Source organism: Raphanus sativus, chromosome 5, assembly GCF_000801105.2.
Source record: "Raphanus sativus cultivar WK10039 chromosome 5, ASM80110v3, whole genome shotgun sequence".
Lineage (NCBI taxonomy): Eukaryota > Viridiplantae > Streptophyta > Magnoliopsida > Brassicales > Brassicaceae > Raphanus > Raphanus sativus.
The window spans coordinates 5,383,068-5,403,362 of record NC_079515.1 but is presented as its reverse complement, the minus strand read 5'-3'; the positions used below and the strand labels follow the sequence as shown (position 1 = coordinate 5,403,362).

At 36.7% G+C, this 20,295-nt stretch overlaps 5 protein-coding genes and 1 pseudogene across 6 annotated transcripts; 4 read left to right on the top strand and 2 right to left on the bottom strand.

Moving 5' to 3' along the window:
• Positions 1-2,455: 2,455 nt before the first annotated feature.
• LOC108860746 (putative F-box protein At3g23960) lies at positions 2,456-3,856 on the top strand. The gene has a single exon (XM_018634598.2). It carries the CDS (start codon positions 2,525-2,527, stop codon positions 3,701-3,703), a length of 1,179 nt encoding a protein of 392 aa, XP_018490100.2. The 5' UTR covers positions 2,456-2,524; the 3' UTR covers positions 3,704-3,856.
• A 281-nt stretch (positions 3,857-4,137) lies between these two features.
• Positions 4,138-4,904, top strand: LOC130512849 (dormancy-associated protein homolog 4-like). Its single transcript, XM_057011267.1, has 3 exons — positions 4,138-4,418; positions 4,572-4,620; positions 4,767-4,904. Exons 1-3 carry the CDS (start codon positions 4,226-4,228, stop codon positions 4,792-4,794), a joined length of 270 nt encoding a protein of 89 aa, XP_056867247.1. The 5' UTR covers positions 4,138-4,225; the 3' UTR covers positions 4,795-4,904.
• A 1,837-nt stretch (positions 4,905-6,741) lies between these two features.
• Positions 6,742-8,117, bottom strand: LOC108858031 (F-box/kelch-repeat protein At4g39753-like; annotated as a pseudogene).
• Positions 8,054-15,321, top strand: LOC108860745 (uncharacterized). Its single transcript, XM_018634596.2, has 11 exons — positions 8,054-8,412; positions 8,494-8,676; positions 8,787-8,886; positions 8,967-9,000; positions 9,421-9,457; positions 9,606-9,758; positions 11,438-12,417; positions 12,715-13,460; positions 13,565-14,639; positions 14,747-14,815; positions 14,995-15,321. Exons 1-11 carry the CDS (start codon positions 8,345-8,347, stop codon positions 15,042-15,044), a joined length of 3,495 nt encoding a protein of 1,164 aa, XP_018490098.2. The 5' UTR covers positions 8,054-8,344; the 3' UTR covers positions 15,045-15,321.
• Positions 15,322-15,795: 474 nt separating this feature from the next.
• On the top strand, positions 15,796-17,898 carry LOC108860744 (uncharacterized). Of its 2 annotated transcripts, none has more exons than XM_018634595.2 (5): positions 15,796-16,314; positions 16,381-16,623; positions 16,709-16,876; positions 16,964-17,055; positions 17,134-17,898. In XM_018634595.2, exons 1-5 carry the CDS (start codon positions 15,895-15,897, stop codon positions 17,771-17,773), a joined length of 1,563 nt encoding a protein of 520 aa, XP_018490097.2. In that variant the 5' UTR covers positions 15,796-15,894; the 3' UTR covers positions 17,774-17,898. The 2 variants fall into 2 exon arrangements, with proteins under 2 accessions (XP_018490097.2, XP_018490095.2); XM_018634593.2 differs by having other exon boundaries at positions 15,797-16,314; positions 16,378-16,623.
• A 157-nt stretch (positions 17,899-18,055) lies between these two features.
• LOC108860743 (uncharacterized) lies at positions 18,056-20,207 on the bottom strand. Its single transcript, XM_018634592.2, has 4 exons — positions 19,809-20,207; positions 19,008-19,679; positions 18,571-18,915; positions 18,056-18,484 (listed from the first exon to the last, which is right to left on the bottom strand). Exons 1-4 carry the CDS (start codon positions 19,908-19,910, stop codon positions 18,206-18,208), a joined length of 1,398 nt encoding a protein of 465 aa, XP_018490094.2. The 5' UTR covers positions 19,911-20,207; the 3' UTR covers positions 18,056-18,205.
• Between the last annotated feature and the right edge of the window lie 88 nt (positions 20,208-20,295).

The window sequence follows — 20,295 nt, the reverse complement described above, 5'->3', positions numbered from 1 at the left end:
ATCAATTTCTTTAGTTTCAAAATTGAATTAGTAATATATGATTGAAATGATTTTCCATTTTTTATATTTGATTTAGATAATCCAAAACTAATTGGAGCAACTACTAAAGTAAGTAATCTTTATATACTAAAATATATAATAATACGTACATACAGTATTAGATGTCTTTTTCATTCGATTAATATAAATTCAATTTTTTGTTACTACTATTCTTCGTATTATAATTGTTTTAGTAGTGTTTTACAGTTATCACATTCTTCAATGAATAATCATAAAAATAGGATATTGTCATGTTTTTTATTAAATGTGTTTGGTCATAGGAATATAATTTTTGGTGCTTAGTCACTAAAATATATTATTATATTATTTCCATAACTGTTTTTTATATGTGTTTGGTAAAAAAATCAAGTTTTATGAATCACTTTATTACATTTTTTACTATGTTTTTGATAATTCGTTTTTAGTTAAGTTGTTATAATGGAAATATATCATCATAAAATAGTGAATTCGGAAAATTATTTAAAGATGAAACGGTTTAAAAAATATTTATTGTTATTGAGAAGTGAAGAGAAAGTAATCTGAAAAAAAAAGAACAAATAGGAATGAATTTTCTCTTATTTGATGTAAAGATAAATATGTAATTTTGTTTTCTTTTATTAGAAATATTATATATGTAATTAATTTGTTTTATAAATAAAATTATAATTTAGGGCTACATGCATATTTATTTTCTAGAAAATTTTATTACTATAACTGCATATCTAAAGTAAGAAAAACTGAATAATTATTTTTTTTTAAAGAAAGAAAAAACAAGACTATATCTAATAATATTGAATATCTTCTAACATAAATTAAATCACAAAAACTTATTAATGATTGTGTCTATTTCATGTCTATTAAAATGTAGAACCAATTATTTCCATAGACATTTATCCACACAATTGAGAAACATGGTCTTTATCATACATATATATTTTTGTGGCTACAAGAAACGAATAAGTATCAAACTGCATAAAATATTAATAGTTTAGTTACCTCTAATTGCATGATAAAAATGTTGATCCATGATTTTTTTTATTGGTTAAACAACTAAAAATATCTCTAATTCACATGTATATCCATTTCTATATTTTTCTAAAATAAAAATATATATTATAGATGAGAATTTTCTCCAACATATGATTATGTAATAGAGTTCTTTTATTGTTAGAGTTAAATATAGAAATATACTTATCTTTATTTATATATATAAAGATGAGAATCATTCATTACATTTTTCCTTAAAATATAAAAATGTATAATAGAGTCATACATTGGAGAAACTCACATCTATAATATAATTTATCTATTTTATGAAAAAAGTGTAGAGAAATATATAGAATTAGATTGGAGATATTTTAAAGATGAATATTTTAAAGAAGAATAAACCATGAAAACCAAAATATATAAATGATAACAAGTGCACAAAAAAAATTCTGAGACCCTACAACGACAACACAAACATTACTAAATTACCATGGAATGTGTTTAAACAACAAAAATAACATATCAAGTTAGTACAAACATGTTGTAGAAAAAAAAAGTTAATACAAACATTAAACTAAGAGCTTATAAAGTGTATGAAGTTGTCATCGACTCAATTAGCTTTATTCAACTTTTAAATTCTTTAGATTTCACTCTTATTCATATTTTTAGGTTGAATTTCGTATGAATTTTCGCATATGAATTTTTTTCTCTAGTCCTATATATGGAGTTGTGAATAACTCGCTTATGTGCCATCATTATTGAAATATAAGTAAGAACCAAAACTTATATGAAAACGAATTCTTTTTTCATTAGATATTTTTCACACAATATATGCAAAAATCATACAATTTTAGTAAAAAAGTTTCTCATTATTATGCTATTCATAAAATTAAAATGTTAATCAAAATCTGTGCAGCACACGGATCCATATCTAGTGTATATATAAAATTATGTTTAGTTGTTTAGGTTAAATTGCTAAATATATTAAATGTCAATATTATTAATAGATTTAATTAATCTAATTAAAAATATTTCGGTTTGGTCCGGTTTAAAATTAAACCAAACCGAATTATTCGAGTTGATAAAATCTCGAACCAAATGGTTTAGACATATAATTTAGTTTGGTTTGAATCGATTTGGGTTCGGTTGGGTCGATTTGGTTCGGTTCGGTTTGGTTTTTTTTGCCCACCCTTAGTTTTTGTACTTGATGTTAGGATATGTTTGGTATTAGGGCCTATTTGGTATATGATATTTTTCTTGGTACTTGCAGATTCAACGCAAGAGAAAGAGATTTTTTGGTATTGATGTAATAAGTCAAACTATATGGGTTATGTTGTAATAATAAGGGTTAACCTAAGTAAAGATGGATCCATCCTGTTAATTAGGTTAAAGTAAATCCATCTTTACTTTAACCTAATTAACAGTACTATCTTCCTTTATTTCCTTCTCCGTAACTATTCTTCCGTCTTTCTTAAAACGATACGAACTCAACTCAGCCATGACATCACGAGGCCCTCCTACCACACGATCGAGGAAGTCAACTCATCGAAACTCATTACCGGTCCCTGATGACCTCGCTATGGAGATATTCACGAGGCTGTCGGCGAAGGCCATAGCCAGATGTCGTTGCGCATGCAAGTCCTGGTCCTCCATGCTTCGAAGCCAAGACTTCACAGACTCCTTCTTGACCAAATCTTCTACTCGTCCTCAGTTTCTCTTCGTATGCCAAGATCACTACAGTAACCATATCTCCTTCTCGTCATCATCATCACCTCATCCTCAAAAAGAAGAGAACTCGTCGTCGTCTTATACTGTAACAGCCAATCATCTCGCACGTTTCCGAAGTTCCCACATGTTACTCGGTTGCACGAACGGCTTCTTGTGTTATGGATTTAACCCAGTCTGGAAGGGGAGGATAGATCCAGTGATATATAACCCCATCACGAGACAGTCTCTGACCTTACCACGGTTGAAGTTGAGTAGTAAAAGGTTCCTCGGAATAGTGGTAAGCTATCTCGGATACGACCCCGTTTCCAAAGAGTTCAAGGTGTTGTCAATGGAAAGCTCCCGGGTCTCTGCGAACCACCAAGTTCTGACGTTAGGAACCAACAAGAAACTGTCGTGGAGGTCAGTCCATTGTTCCACACCACATAGTTCTTCAGGTAAGTGGATATCCATCAGTGGTGTTCTTTACTACGCAGCTGGAGCCAACACCTCTTCAGTGACTTCCATGGTAGCTTGTTTTGATATGAATGTTGAGAAGTTCAGCTTTGTGAACTTCGGTAGAGTCATGCACGGTTCGACAGTTCTGGTTGATTACAATGGGAAACTGGGTTTGCTTATGTCTGGAGATGCTCCAGGTGATAATATTAGTCGAGCAAGTAAAAGTTTTGAGCTGTGGGTTCTACGAGACGGCGCTGAATGGTGCAAGCATTTATATGTGTTACCTCCTTTGTGGAAGGATGTAGTTACGGAAACTATGGGGATTGCTGGAATAATAGTTGGTACAAATGAAATTGTCTTGGCGCCTTTTCTCCAAAACTCGCTTTCCTATGTCATCTACTTTAATGTGGAGAAAAATACACTAACAAAGGTTGGAATCCAAGGAATGGAAGCGTCTCGGGGTAAGAGATTTGACATCTATATCAACTATGTTGAGAATCTGAAGCTTCTTTAAGAGCTTTATGAAAATTTTAAGGGCTTTGTAATTCGAGTAAAGAATCATGGCTTCTTAGTCATCTTCTTTGGATTTTTTTCTGCTTAGATTAATCGAGTTTATTTAACTGGTTAGATTTTTCTGTCAAACGTGTCACATGACTCACATTCTATAAACTGGTTGATGTTTCTTTTGGATGAGCAGTCAGACGTGTCACATCCTATAAATTTCATTGTCTAAACTGATCTTCTTCTTCTTTTTTTTTGACTAAAAAACTGATCTTCTTCTTATCGGCTAGATTTATCACCTTTGTTTAAGAATATCATCATCCTTGATTAAATCTCTTTAATTTGGAAGTTTTAATTTAAGGTCAAATCTATATTATTAGTCTAACCAAATATATTCAAGGCTTCTCTTTCCGATCTTTATATAAATAAACCCACTATTATCCTCTAATAAAGAAAAACGCTAGAGAGATAATTAACAAAACCCTTTAGAGAGAACACAAAAACAAAAACCCTTTTGAAAAAATTGATTGGAGTTATGGGATTTTTACACAAGCTCTGGGATGAAACTGTGGCCGGTCCTGCCCCAGAGAATGGTCTTAGGAAGTTGAGAACTCACATTTCCGGCGGAAGTGTCACAAGTAATGGTCACCAGATCAAGTTGAGGGTGGATCCAGGTCGTGTCCCGGATTCTCCTGTCGGATCAAGCATCCCCGAATCTCCTTTGACTCGTAAGTTAACTTCTATGGTTGCATTATGAGCAATCAAAACCCTTAAGTTTGCAAAAGACATGAGGGGATGTAATGTTTGTGCACATGGTCACACACAAGCTTCGAAATCAATTTGATTTGTACATTAATGATTGTCATAATTATATGATGCAGCTGGAACACCAAATGAGACACATGCCACGAGTCTCAATGCTTGCGATTGGTTTGAGATCCATATCTTTTCATTCTCATATGATCCTCTTTTTTTATTAGTTTAAATGTTTTTTTTTTTGCTAAATTATTAGTTTAAATGTTACAAAGGCACTATATACTATACATGTATCCTTTACAACGTCTGTAATATTGCAGGGTTGTGCTAAATGCATTGGACCGTTGAAATGGATTAGGGGGAAACACATGTACGTGAAAAAAACACCCGATCTAACGACTTTATCTGTATATATACGAAGTGTACAAAACGTATAACGGGTTCATGTAAATAGTAGTCTACTGATCAATTTTTAGAATTTATGTTTGTGTTTCGTTAGGAAAAAATCAACTATACAAAGATGAAAAATTCAACTAAACATGTAACATTGTTTTTATTTTATACATTTTACTACTTTGAAGTAAGTGTCCGTGTAAATAATGTTGTTAAGAACTTGGGAATCACTTGGAATGTCAACCCCACATGGAGGTTTCTCATAGACTAATCATGTGCACTAATATAATTAAACTCTTCATGTTTTTCTTTTTCTTTTTCTTAGTTTGATTTCTGATCGATTTAATAGGTATGTATGGATAATTAAATGACGATATTTGAAGAAAATACTATCTTCCCAGAATCCCAGTCCCACCGTAAAAATCATTCAAACTTGTGTTAATTACGTCCTTGTGAAGAATACAAATTATACAATAATGAAAATTTGCTGAGAAACGAAAATTCTTGGTCGTAAAATACAGTCCCCAAATGTAGGAAGTGACTGAAAATTAATACGTTTTCTGCAATAGAATTTGCCATTTCAAAGTTCACTCAAAAGATCCATAGGTACACTTACAAAGTTCACTGTTGAATAGTGAACTTTGTGTAAGAATTCGGTAGGATTTGTATAAGAATTGGTCTAGTAATGATTTTTTAAAAAAATATCATTTGGACTCTATGATTCCTAGTCGATCCAAGTAGTTAACAATTAACATATACAAGAGAGAAAAAAGAAGAAGGAATTTATGAAGAATTCGGTAGGATTTTAAGTAGGATGTACTTGGTTAGGAGTTAAGACCAATTTTCATTTTAAATTAAAGTTAAAAGAATTAAAAATTGATATCCTGAAATAATTAGATATTTCCAGCTTTTTTCATGGGGTCCATCAATTTGTTTATAGTGTCTCCAAAAGTTGGAATTAAAATGGTTGGTGTTAAAATATTACTAGTTCTGAGCAGAGTAGAACAAGTACTTTAGTATTTAATCTTTGTCAACATCTAATTAGTATTAAAAAAATATATAATACGGATTTCAGTATTTGTATACACACACAGATATATTTTTAGAGAAATTGCCAAAAATACCATTTTCATAGTACTATTTTTCATGTTTACACTAACCACTTTTACCACTATTTTTTAATGAAGAGTTTAGATCTGAAGGTTTAGGATTTAGGGTTTAGATTTGATGTTTTAGGGTTTAAGGTGTATAGTTTAGGGTTTAGAGTTGAGGATTTAGGGTTTAGAGTTGAAGATTTTGGGATTTATAGTTTAGACTTTAGGGTTTAGGGTTTAGGATATTGAATTTAGGATATATAGTTTAGGGTTTAGGGTTTAGAGTTGAAGATTTTGGGTTTAGGGTTTAGAATTGGAGGTTTAGGATTTAGAATTTGAGATTAGAATTTTGAAAAGCATATAAAAACAAAGATATAAGAGTTTTTAACATTTTAATAAATAAGGTATTTTTGAAAATGTATTTTTAGTGGTGGTAAATATGAATAATGGTACCTTGAAAGTGGTATTTTTGAAAATTCCCCATATTTTTAACTCTTTTTCTGTCAATATTTTTAACTCTTTAAAAACTCAATCATTGTGTTGTTTAACTGGCGATGTTAAATTTGGTTGGATCTAAAAGGTAAAATACCAACGTACCCCTCATTTACTTACCTCTTTATTTATAAAAAATTATATGCTTCTAATAACAATGCAAAAAATTAAAGTTAACTCTGATTTATGAAGAAACTTTAAATTTTTTTCCTTTTTTTTAAACAAGTTGCAAACTTGATTAATAAAGGCTGAGCAAAGAAAGTCACCAAAAAATTTTATATAACCAAAAGAAAAAAAATCTAAAAGCCATTTTCGATAATATAAAAATAGATCAATGGCGTACAACGCAAGAACGCAAGAAAATGTATGAACTAGGAACCGTAAGCACTTCATTAGACCATTCAACCTTTCCCCAAACTTGACCATCTTGGCGCTTCTCAAGCGCCACCAAGGCACAACAAATAACCTTTTCTTCACAGTTACTACGACGGTTCGCAAGCTTGTCCCACAAGATTAAAAGTTTCCCACAGTACTGAACCGTTTGAATCAAACCACGACGACAAGTCCTAGCGAGTGACAACAATCCCTTGACCTGTTTCCAGTCGCCACACTCTTTGTCATACCACATGCAACTTTCCCTACGACAAGAGTAAAACAAATCACCTACCGTACACCTACTGTCACCCTCGATCAGTTTTCCTGTAGCGTACCCCTTACGCGTTTCCGGATCATAGACAGAGTCCCGTTCCTTATCGTTACTCCTGACGCAAAGCTTCCCTCCAATAATCTCTGTTTTTCTAATCACCAGAGAGAACCGGAGCTGGTCTCCAGGGTCAGGTAAAGACTCCCACGTTCGAGTCTTTGTATCGAAAACCTCACCCCAGGAGCCTTTCGCGGCGGCCTCCTTGTCGCAACCTCCCAACACGTATATCTTCCCGCGGAATACGCAGGCAGATGGATTCACTCGAGCTACGGTCATGCTGGGGGCCTTGCTCCATAAAAACTGCTCAATGTTGCGGACTAACATGACTTGGGACGAAGGATAACTTTGTCTGAACGCGTAGGTATCTGAACCAACCCTGCGAACGAACCATGGTTCTTGAGGAGCATAGGAAGATGACGGCACAGGCACTTGCACCAATCTAACTTTCTTCTTCTTTTTTTTTCTTTTTCTTCTTCTCGATTTGATCAGGCTGTACCCGGAGGGTGAACCACAAGGGATGAGGACTGTCGGGAAGCTGTAAACATATATAAAAGTGCGGTTCATGTGTTTTGTGGTGAAACCGTGCGTGGGTGAGCTCAATGGATACGATGAGAGAGCGAAAGGTCTTGGAGACTAGGGAGAGTTTAGGGTAGTACGAACTCGATATGCGAGCTAAGCAGTTTTTTTTTCCTTTTTGAAAGCCTTAAAAATCATGTAAAAGAATTTAAATAATATTGGAAGGAAGGGTAAAATGGAGAATCCGGATTTCGCATTATACTGCCGACTTTCTTTTAATTGATATTTTTAATTTAAAATTTTGAAAATTCACGCTCTACAAATTATTACACTTCTCTTTTATTTTGTTTGTTCTCACGGTATAGGCTACAAACAAAAATGGTGATTTCTGTCTGAACAACGTCTTCTCTCTCTCTCTCTAAAAGTAGTTGTTCAGGGGAGACAGTAATTGCTTTAGTAGTAGCCACCACCATTTGTTAAAAGAGTTTGGGGGCAGTGAAGAGCAGATTTAAAAAAAAAAAAAAAGCAATCGCCGCCATTATTAGATAGTGACTATTCGAATTTGAATCGGAAAGAGACCCCCAAAGATCTCTCATTTTTTGTTTCCACAGGTAAAGGCTGATCCGGGAGTAACGAACTTCACTTCAAAGTTCCTCTTTTTGGATTTAAAGATCTCATCTTTTGGTGAAAATTGGAGAAAATGATGAGACCAGATGATGCTATACCTCTTGACTATGCTTTCTTTCAACTCTCCCCAAAACGGTCAAGGTAATAATTCTTCTTTTGTCTTGTTAGTGTTTGTTTGTTTTTCTTAAGATAGATATTTTCTATGGTTTCTTTCTTGTGCAGATGTGAATTGTTTGTCTCTACTGCGGCGGGGTGTACTGCGAAGATTGCTTCTGGACTGGTCAAACCTTTCGTTGCTCATTTGAAAGTCGCTGAAGAGCAGGTCGCCCGGGAAGCTCACTCTCTTATCAGGCTTCAAAGTAGTAAAAATGCTGCAACTTGGTTTACTAAAGCGACGCTCCAGAGGTTTAGATTCCCTTTTTTTTTTTTTGCTTGAACGAGAGATGTGTACTAGTTTTGGTGGAGTAGAAGACCTCATTGCTAATTTTTTCCTTGTGCCTGCTTTGGGTTTATAGGTTTGTACGCTTTGTTAGTACACCAGAGGTTCTGGAATTGGTAAGCGCTTTGGATGTGGAAATGTCTCAGTTAGAGGCTGCTCGTAAAATATATGGCCAGGTACTTCACCTTTAAGCAAATAAATGTGTTAACTGGAGTGTTCTCATTGATTTTTGAATTAATCTCTTCTCTTGTTTTAGGGTACTGGTGGTGATCAGCGATCTGGTGCAAAAGGTCATGCATTGTATATTCTGTTACATAATTACCGTCCATGGCAAATTGTGCATTGGCTCTAAGAAGTTGGTTACAGTGATAAAAGTTGTGAAGTGAACTGTGATGCTGTTAAGTCAATTCACGGACGCTAGAATAGTATCTTATATAGACCATCATTGTGTCCCCTTTTAATCGACTGTATCATTGGCAGAGTTTAACAGTACACGCTCCCAAAATAAATGCGCTACAGCTAGAAAATTTCCTGCAAAATATAAGAAAAGCATCTACAGGGCCACCTTATGAGTGGCAGAGTTACATTTAGAAGCTGAAGGCATTATGTTGTTTTCTGTTTTACCATACATGTCCGTTATAAATATTTATTTACATTAGTCGTTACTTTCTGGCTTTGGCATAATCTGGCTAAAAACTTTCTTGGTTCAGATGGCACAGAGACTACACCAGGAGCTGATGTGACAAAGTAAATTCCCAACCTTTCATGCTTTTTATTTTTTGATACAATTATGAATATTTAGCTACACTGTCTACTAATATGTGTGTCCGTTAACTGTGCAAAGTTGCTTTATTTTACATGTCTTGAAATGTGTCCACTTATTCTGTCTTTCCAGGAAGGAGCTACTGAGAGCTATTGATTTACGGCTTGCAGCAGTTACGCAGGACTTGGCAACTGCTTGTAATCGTGCTACCGCTGCTGGTTTCAATCCAGTCACTGTACCCGAACTTAGTCAATTTGCTGATCGATTTGGGGCCAATCGCTTGAAGTAAGTGTTAAGATATCCTTTATAGTATTCTCTGTATTATTATTTGCCAGGTCTTTCCTGTCTTTCTGCCCTTTGTGGGTGCCCTTTTTACACACAAGAAAACAAGACAACTTAAATTAAGCACCTTTGTCTAATTTTATATGAGCTTAAACCTGAGAAGTTCTCCGTGGTGGGTGCTGTAATTTGAGTTCTTGTTCTTCATAGTAGAGCAAGGTTTATTACGCTCTGGCACTGATCCCTCTCTGAAATTTGGACCTTTGTGATAACACATATATAGTTCGTCTATGATCACCATAATCACATGTTTACGTAGTCGCGTTTAAATGTTTAGGGCTTGATGCATATGCTCTTTTCCTTAAACAGAAACCCATCATGCTCTAATTTAGGTAGGTTTGGTCTGATGTAGACATGAGAACTACTGGTAGGTGGATGATCATGATTATAAAAGACTAACTAGATCTTGACCCGTGCGACCGCACAGGTATCAATTTTTAGTTTTTATTTATTTATACTAAGTAGTATATTTGTAATATTTGATCATTTTATATTGACTAAGTTAGGGGTGGATATTTGCATATCAACTCGAATCCGGTTAAAATCTATTCGGGTTTGAGATTTTGAATTTAAAGATTCTAGCTCTATTCAGGTATTTATAAACTTTGGTTCCGGTTTTATTCGGATCTTTGCGGGTTTGATAACCCGTTTAAATTATTTTTAAATTTTTTAAATTTATATATCTTTAAATTATTTGAGTAATGTAAGCCAAAGTACCTAAATTAAAATTTTAAAATAGGTTTAGCTTGAATATTTGGATGAAGAATAAATATATATTTTAAGTATTTTGGTGTTTTGATTATTGTTTATCTACTTTAGATGTTTACTTTCGACTATTTTTTATATTTCAAATATTTTAAACAACTTAAAATAACTTATATCTTGGATATTAACTCGAAAATAGCTAACATATTGAAGTATATAAATATGATTTAAATACATTCGAATATCTGAAATATTTCGTTCAGATAAGGTTTGGTTATGGTTCTCTAGATACCAAAATGGTAAATCCGTTTGGATAGTATCTAGTTTCGGTTCAAATTTGATAATATTCTTTTCGTTCAGATTTGTTAAACGAAGAGTTGATATTATAATTTCCATGAATTGTTTGTCTAACAAAATTGTATTTTTTTTTAATTTGACATTGATTTAATTGAAAAGTTAATGAAGTATATTTAATTCAAATTTAATTTTAGAAAACACATTAATGTAAGTGGAAAAGACAACGCATTAAAATATGAAGTGTTATTTAATTGTGTATTTAATTCAAATTTAATTTTGGAAAATGCATTAATCAAAGTGGAAAAGACAGCATTAAAATAGGAAATATTATTTAATGTCAGTGGCATAGAAGTGTAAATAACACTGAAAACTAAGGGACATTCTATATATGTACTTCTCTTTTAATAATATAGATATGGCTAACTGTACTAAATAATTCAATCTCCTTTTTTTCTCTCTTTGTGGGGTTACCAATATTTAACCTAGTCAATTATCTCACTTTTTTAGAATACGCATTTCTAATTCACAGACTTCCAAAAATATTTTTGGCTTTCAACTTAGTTAACCATCTGTTATATATGTGTACCCTGATCATGCTTGTTGGTCTGCTATACTTATCGCAGTGACGCATGCACCAAGTTTATCGCAGTTTGCCAGAGAAGACCAGCGCTAATGAGCTCCTGGAGGTTCAATCAGGAAGAAGAAGAAGCTATACGTTCCTCATGGGAATCTGATATGTCAACTGATGATCCCAGTGAAGATCCATCCAAAAACCTAGTAACTAACAGAACCCAACAACACAGGGAACATCAAACTGGTATGGAAGAATCAAAGCGTAGTCATGGTGAAAAGGATGAAGAAGAGGAAAAAAGTCCTGTGCAGAATGAGCCATCAGCAGGTCAGACTAGGCAGCTAACGAGACGGCTCAGTGTGCAGGAGAGGATCAACCTATTCGAAAACAAGCAGAAAGAAAACTCTGGAGGGAAAACAGCCGTGGTAGTAAAATCCACTGAGCCGAAAAGGCTCTCTTCTGATTTATCATCTTCTGCAGGCATGGAAAAAGTTGTGGTACGTAGATGGAGTGGTGCTAGTGACATGAGCATTGATTTGGGAAATGATAGGAAGGATGGTACTGGTGGTGATAGTCCCTCGTCGTCATCATCAGTGTCCAAAGATGGAAGTGGTGTATCGTCAAAACATTCTGTCGGCTACAATAAAAGAGAGCAGAACGAATATAGTTCTTCAACCAATTCAAGCTCTACAGTTTTAGGGAAAGACAGGGAGGTAGATTTGAAGTTGCCATTGATCAGTGATAAAAACTCCAAAGGGACTTTGGATTACTCAAGGAATGCAAATATAGATGATGATGATGAGTCCAATAACAAAATGGGGGATTTTGAATCAGATAAGGAGGATCAAATACAGTTTAGGGATCCTCGGAGTCATTCATTGTCTACATTACAGCAGTTAAGTGGTACTACTGAATCTAATCTCACTAGTGTTCGGAGCAATGGAGGAACTGTGGAGTCTCCTAGGAAAGAACCTTCAGCTAGGCAATCACCACCAGTTGAAGATCGTCAGAGAAAGACACAGGTCTATGGAGGTCAGTAAAGTTATTAATTCCAACCATCATGCACTACTATGGTTTCCTTCTTTGTTTTTTTCTCTAAATTCTTGAATTTGTCATGACCGTAGAAGTATTATTATATTTTCTTAATTATTTAATATTTAAACAGCTGTCTGAAAAGAGGATAATGACTAACTCTCAATGTGACAATGTACCTATATATTCTTTTCTATACTTGTATAGATTCTCTTAATATCCGGACTTTGACAAAAAAAAAGGGTAATTCACCAATCTTCTTATTTATTTTTCTTACACACATTGTCTGTCTTTTAGGTACTGAACAGATGAAGAGACTACATGGTAGAAGGGCTGAGACTGGTTCTGTTGATGTAAATAAAAAGCCACCTGCAGCCATTAATAGCGTGTCAGTTATCTCAGAGAGTGATGATACTCTAAACCAAATGTCCCCAGCAGAGCAAGTTCAAAGGGCCAGAGCGTCGTCCAAGGGAAGTCAAGAGCTGAATGATGAATTAAAAGTGAAAGCAAACGAGCTTGAAAAGCTATTTGCTCAACATATGCTCCGTGTGCCGGGAGATCAATCCAGTTCTGTCCGTAGAGGTAGTAAGCCCTTAAAGGCGAGTGAACAGGCTGTGACATCAAAGCTTAGAGAAGATTTATCTTCTCCACAAGTTTCTAGTCAGAAGACCCAAAAAATGCCAAGTTTAAGCTCAAACGATGAAGACAAGTTCAAAACCCCACCAACAATGAAGGTGGTTGCTAACAGTGACTATGGAGATGCCACAAGGCACAAGTTTCCAGAAATCAGCTTTTCAGATAACTCTAGAGGGAAGTTGTACGAGGAATATATGCAGAAGAGAGACGCAAAGCTGAAGGAAGAGTGGAGTTCAAGAAGGACCGAGAAGGAAGCCAAGTTAAAGATGATGCAAGATATACTTGATCGCAGTAACGCTGAGATGAAAACCAAATTTTCTCAGTCTACTGCAAGACGTGACTCAGATGTCAGACGTGCAGAGAAGCTTGTCTACTTCAATTCTAGGCTGAGTGCTAAAAAAGATCAGGTAATACGTCATTTTCTTCTGTTTTGAGAGTTTACCTGTGGTTACCAAAAGTACCTTCAGTTCTTGGTTTACTAATAAGTTTTAACAATGTAATGACTTTACAGCATCCAATTAGCTCATTCCACAGTGAAGAAGATGAAGATGTTTCCAGGAGCACACAGAACAAGAAGCTACAACAAAACAAAAGCAGTTCCTTGACTGCTCGAACCACTGCTTCACGCTCTGCAGCCAAAGTTTCTACACCTAGTTCTGCTAGGCGGAGAGGACAAGACAAACTTCTTGCACAGTCAGTCCCTAACTTAGCCGAGTTCAAGAAGGAAGGCATGATGAAACCATCCTCTGGAGTTGGCAAAAATGGTGTCCGCTCACAGGCGAGAAGCTCTGTGAGACCGAAGGCTGTAACCGAAGAAGAGAAGCTGCGAAGGCGGCCGACAAATATCAGAAAAGTTGCAGCTGAAGCGGCAGAAGATGATGTTTCTGTACCTTTGAATCTTGAGCAAGAGCATGGCGGGAGAAATTTTAACAATCTCATCTCTGACAGTGCGCAGCTTAAGGCTTCAGAGGGATCAGATGCATCAGACGAAATGGAGAAAGAGGAGGTGGAAGATGACACAGAAGTTGAAGCTTTTACTGATGCAGAAAACGAGAAATCAAGACTCAGTCAAGAGTTTGAAGAATGTGAATCTTTTTCTCAGCTTGACCCTGATTCAAATGCTGAGTTACCTTCTAGGCATCACCAAACCATCGGTTCGTTTCTGGAGTCACGAGTAAAGCAGCATCAATACCAAAACGAGTCATCTGAGCTTGATGCTTCAGTGGACTCACCAGTGGATAGTCCAACTTTCTGGAACTTGGCTTCTTCCCTTAACCACACAGAGAATGATACAAGTCAAATGAGAAAGAAATGGGGAGGTGCTGCTGCTGCTCAGAAACACGTTGCTGCTGGTCAGTGCCAACAAGATGTGACGAAAGGGTTAAAAAGGCTATTGAATTTTGGAAGGAAAAACCGTGCGGCTGAGAATTTGGCTGACTGGATATCTGCTACAACCTCTGAAGGGGATGATGACACTGAAGATGGACGTGATCTTCTTGCATATCGATCATCAGAAGACTTGAGAAAGTCTAGGTTTTTACCCTCTGATGATAGCTTCAACGAGAGTGAGCTATTCAATGAACAAGGTAACTAACGACCTTTTCGGTTCCCCTAGTATATACATAAAGCATCCAAAGGCTTTAGCATTTATATGAGTTATGTTGATCTAAAATTTTTATGCACCTAATTTCAGCACGAACCACAAGCGCACCATTGAGCTTTAAACTGAAGGAGGATCAGATGTCAGGTACTTCTGTAAAAGGTAAATCAATCTAGCGCTCTACTCTCTAAAACTCCTAACTACTGAAGGTATACAATGGAACACCGTTGAATCTAAACATCTAGCATACGAGTTGAGATCTTATATAAGCGAAGCTGGAACTCACATCGTTAGCTATATATGTTTTTTACTCACTCTTAAAAACATCATGTTTACTGCAGCACCAAGGTCATTCTTTTCACTCTCCAATTTTCGTAGCAAAGGGAAATGATTGAAATCAAAGGTTCTTCATAAAAGATATTCAGGCAGGATCCAAGCGAATGAAAGATTAAAGGATTGACATCACAGGCAGGGAGACGACACACAAGTGTAGAAGAGTGAAATGATCTGAGATATTTATGTGCTTCTTTGTTTCCTGGTCAATTGTTGTATCATTGAGAATAGTTGTTTCTCTTGTATTCAAATATCATCATCCTCTGTATACTCTCTGTGATAGTGGTTTTGAGCCTACATTTGTAAATTGTATCAAACCTGAAACATGTCCCTTACCGGTTTGGTATCAATGTGATTTTGGTAGTACAAACAAAAAAAGGATGGCAATGGAACACAAAATTAATTAATAAAGCTGGTAATAAGGTCTATGGAGTATGATAGCAATTACACATCGTTGTCATGTAACATCCGATATTTCCAAAAAAAAAACAAAACATGTCTTTTACTTGTGAATAATCTTTGTTTGTGATGAACACGTAAAAGTGAGGCAATGAAGGTATATACTCACCTTCCCCACCTTCCTTCTTCCTCGGAAAGTGACGTGAGATCAAAGTTGAAGTAAACCCAATCAGAAATCCCCAAAAAGGCCATCTCCCTAACCTCATCACCATTACTCCATCAAGGGTACATTAGTCATTCCCCCTTTAAAGTAGAGAATGATCCTCATGACCCTAACATGCCTCACATGACTTCAAAGCCAAGTGAAAGATGATGATGTTACTTACCTGCCATGCAAAGTTAGAAGAAGATGCTCCATCGTCAAGACAAAGCAGAATTAACCTTTTTCTTTATTCTCTCTGCTGTAAAGTTCAATCCGCACACTGTTCATATTTTTTTTTTTTCAAGAAATGGCTTCTCTTACGCCTAGAGTGTTAATCAAGCTTCTCCAGACAATGAACACAAACATCAAGGTCCGAGGAGAATACAGGTCTGTTCTTTTGCAGGTGATCAGCATTGTACCTGCTTTAGCTGGCTCGGAGCTTTGGCCAAACCAAGGCTTTTTCATCAAAGTCTCAGACTCCTCTCACTCCACATACGTCTCACTGAGAAACGAAGACAACGAGCTCATCTTGAACAACAAACTGGGACTTGGACAGTTCTTCTACGTCGATAAGCTTGAAGCTGGGACACCTGTTCCTGTAATGGTGGGAGTTAGACCCATCTCTGGACGCCATCCTTTTGTTGGAAACCCCAAAGATTTGATGGAGATGTTGGTTCCCACTGAGACAACAACACCTCTGCAAGAAGAACATCACAAACAGAAGAAGGTGATGTTGAGCTTTTTTTTTTTATCTTTTCTCTTATTGTTATAGATGTTGTTTGTTCTTCAGCAGAAAGATGGTGGGAGATCAAACGCGGTGGAGAAGAATCTAAGAAGACGTCAAGATTTTGTAATCAAGGAGGAGAAAACAGGTGTGGCGTCAAGATATATGCAAGGTGTTTCAAACATAACAAGGGTAAGTGGATCATCAGACTCGAGTAGCAACAATGAGAGCGAGACTGGATCAGTGAAGGCGACTAAGAGAGTTGGTGGTTTGGCTAAGGGCAAGCAGAGGAAGGAGGAGCATAAAGATCAGGTGTGTGTGTGTGTGTTCTTATAATATGAGTCACACAGGTCTTGATGGTTAAGTTAACCTGTGATTAATATATGTGATGCGGTAGGTACGTCAAGCTGGTGCTCCACAATCTCGTCCTGCGACAGCTCCAACGAAGGCAGAGCCAAAGAAACTCTCTCTGAGCTCCACTGTGAATTGCGCAAACAGGAAGAGTAATTTTTCTGAGGATGCATCATGGAGATCTCTGCCTGCTAATCTAACAAAAATGGGTAAAGTACGCTCTATATCTCTCTCCTTTATTCTTCTTAATAATCATATTTACTATGCTCCTTAATCTATAATCTCTTTTAATCCCCCAAAGGGAATGCTGAGGAGGAGAAATATTGCTGCTCTGCTTGCTGCAGAAGCACAAAAAGAGGCATTGGCTGCTTCACATCTTCTCAAGTGTATCAGGCAAGTACCTTTGAAACCAAACATGCTCATATGGAGTCTTGTGAAAGTTCCTAATAAAAGAAACAATGACTTTTGCAGTATGTTTGCTGACCTCAGCTCAAGTGCTTCGCCAAAAAATCCACATACCTCTCTCAGAAGCTTCTTCACCCTCCAGAGTCTCCTTGATCAAACACAAGTCACAGCAGCTGCTCCACCGAAAGATAAATCACTCCAACTGTTGAGCAGTAGTAATCCAATAATACGGACGGAGCCTGACAAGTTGAGCAAAAGAGCGAGTCTACTAACATCAAGCAGAGCCACAACGAAGTCCTCATCAAAAACTCTAACACAAGCCGAAAAGCTAGAGTGGGTCACAGGAAATGGTGGTGGTACAGAAGAGATGAAAGCAATGAGAGAGATTATGACACAAGAAACAAGAAGCTGGTTTATGAGATTCTTGGAAGAAGCGATAGATACTGGATTTCATGCTAGTGTCCAGGTGAAGAAAGGTAAAACAAAAGGAGGACGTGGAGAGGAACCAGATAATCATATCGCCGAGACTTTATCCCAGCTTAAGCAAGCAAACGAATGGCTGGATAAAGTTAAAAGTGATGATCGCTACTCTAGTGATGATTCTTTATTAGAGAACATAGAACGTTTGAAGAAGAAAATATACTCTTGCTTGCTACTTTATGTTGATTCAGCTGCATCAGCTATCGGAGTATCAACAAGCTCGTGACTGATAAAGATGAGCTAAGCAAGCTGCCATGCAACAACGAAATAGCTTTACTCATTGAACTAGAACCTAAGCTGTAAACATTGTGTGCATTTACTTGTATATATTAGAAAAAAGATAATCATACATGTGAATCTAGTGAACATTCTAACTGTTGCAGAGATGGGCCAAAACAAAACATCAAAATCTAAATGCAATTCTTACAGAAGTTGACAAAGCTAAAATAGGTACACAGACAAGATTAAAGAACTGAAACAAAAACTTGATTTCTAGAGATTTGTGGAAGAGATAATGAATAGTTATATTGTTGCCAAAACATTGTGAAATAACACATAAGAAGTGCATAGAAATCTGCAGCTTATGAACCTACAACTTGTACATGTTTAGACACTCCCAAACAGGTTCAAGATGCATACAAGAGTTCTAGCTTTGGGCTTAGTACTGCCTAAAAGTCAAATTCAGACGACCTGGTCGTCGGAGGTCTGTTTCCTGAACAAGAACCTTGGGGGCAGTATCTTTGAGAATTGATCTGACGCCATGAAAGACCTTTCTAGACTTGCCACCAAATAGTAGAACATCACCAGATTGCAAGACTACCATCTCTGCGTTGTCATCAGACCTCTGATCACTATACACGAACTCGGCTGAATCTCCAATAGAAAATGATACAACAGGCAAGCCCTTCTGAATGGACTTTGCACTCTCATCTTTGTCCTGGAAGATCCAAGGAGTTCAAAAACTAATGATGCAAACAAACCTTCGAAGCTTTATGAAATCAAGAAGATGCTTGAAATGCTAACCTGATGCAGACCAAGTTTCCCTGTGGATGTGTAGAAGTTAGCAATACAGATGTCTGGTGACATACATGGTATCTCATCTTCTGGTTTCGTCTTATTTGAGCTTGAAGCAACAAGGGACTGTGAGTCTTTGATTGCTTTCTGAACAAACTGGTTGAACTCAAAAGGAATATTTGGTGGAATAGAACCATCATGCGGTCGAGTATCACCATATCGAGATGTTTGAGGGTCCCAGTTTTTCCCAAGGCACATCATTTTCAAGTGCAATGACGCTCCATCTCGATAACCTGGTTGATAGAAGCCTCCTTTACCCAAACCGAGTTCCCGGCATTTCTTCACAATCGTCACCTACAAGCAATTTATAAAGCACAGATAATGGCATTATGTCATTGATGTATTATGTCAAAAGGGAGAAAAAGAGAGAGATAGAGAGTACTTACTTGATCGTTGATTGACAAGAAGTTCTTGAGTAGTATCATTCCAGGTCTAATAACAGTCCCAGTGCACCCCTTAGTAGTTGCTCTCCTCTTTTCTGCGTTCAGTTCCTTTAAGCCGGCTTTTAGACAAAACCCCTCCTTCTCGAGGCAGATATCAAAAGGTTTACTAATGCTTTCATTACAAGCGTTCCCTACATCACCAGACTTGTGAGCGCTATCACCCTCCTCAATACTAGAAAGCTCAACCTTCTTATCACTTGTAGAAGAAGACACAGACACCTGGCGAGAGAACGAAACATCTCCCATCCTATTCACTAGATCATAGGACATCCTACCGCCATTCATATCCTCACTTTCTCTAGAGACGGACAAACCTCCACTAAGATTTATGTTCTTCGAGCTAGACAAAGCAGATGGCTGCAAAACATCCTTGTTATCTCCCCAACAATTGAAAGCTGCATCTTCATCAGCAGAACCTCTTCCATCCTCTTGGCACTTTGTTTCTTGTTGAGCTGCTTTTCCCACATCGGAAACCTGTAATGACTTCTTAACGTACACTTGCACTGGACTATTGTTTCTAGGAGACCATGATTGTCTACACCTTCCTCCTCCTCCTTGAAACCCCCGACGACCCCTATTACCAGAAGATTCATCCAAAGACCTATCAACCATAACCTGTGTAGATTACAAAAGGATGAAGATTGTGCTTACATTAGCCAGCAGCAAGCAATGGGCTCAATAAAAAAGAACACAGCAAAACATTCCTCCGGTTTATTGCTTAGACGACAAATCAAGTTTACTAACCGGACTTTCGCTTTTTGGACGGTTTGGTCTTTGCCAAGACCCCTGAGAGCGGCCCCTAGGGCCCCAACGGCCACCAGAACTCCAACCTTCGCCGTGATTCATTGCTTTAGTCTCAAAGATGGTATCTTTCACTGAATCGTTCCAACTACCAACTCGATCGTTCCCTTTTTATACACCCAACTTTGACAACCAAAGAGACTCTTCGGTTTCTGAGCCTTTTGGCTGTTTCGAGTTTCTGTGTATAATAACTGTACTTCGCTCTTTGTGCATGCACGCACCGTCTTTGGCGATGCTGACTCAGCATGCCACGTCATTGTAACATGACCGAGAGAGCGAAAACACTCTAGATGGGCTTTATGTTCCAAGTCCGATTAACATCCCGACAGTGTTTCATTTTTTCAATGTTAGGGTTCTGGCACATATTCTTTCAAGTGTACCATTGGTGACATAACCAGAAACAATGTTAAGATCAGAGGCTGAGAGACTT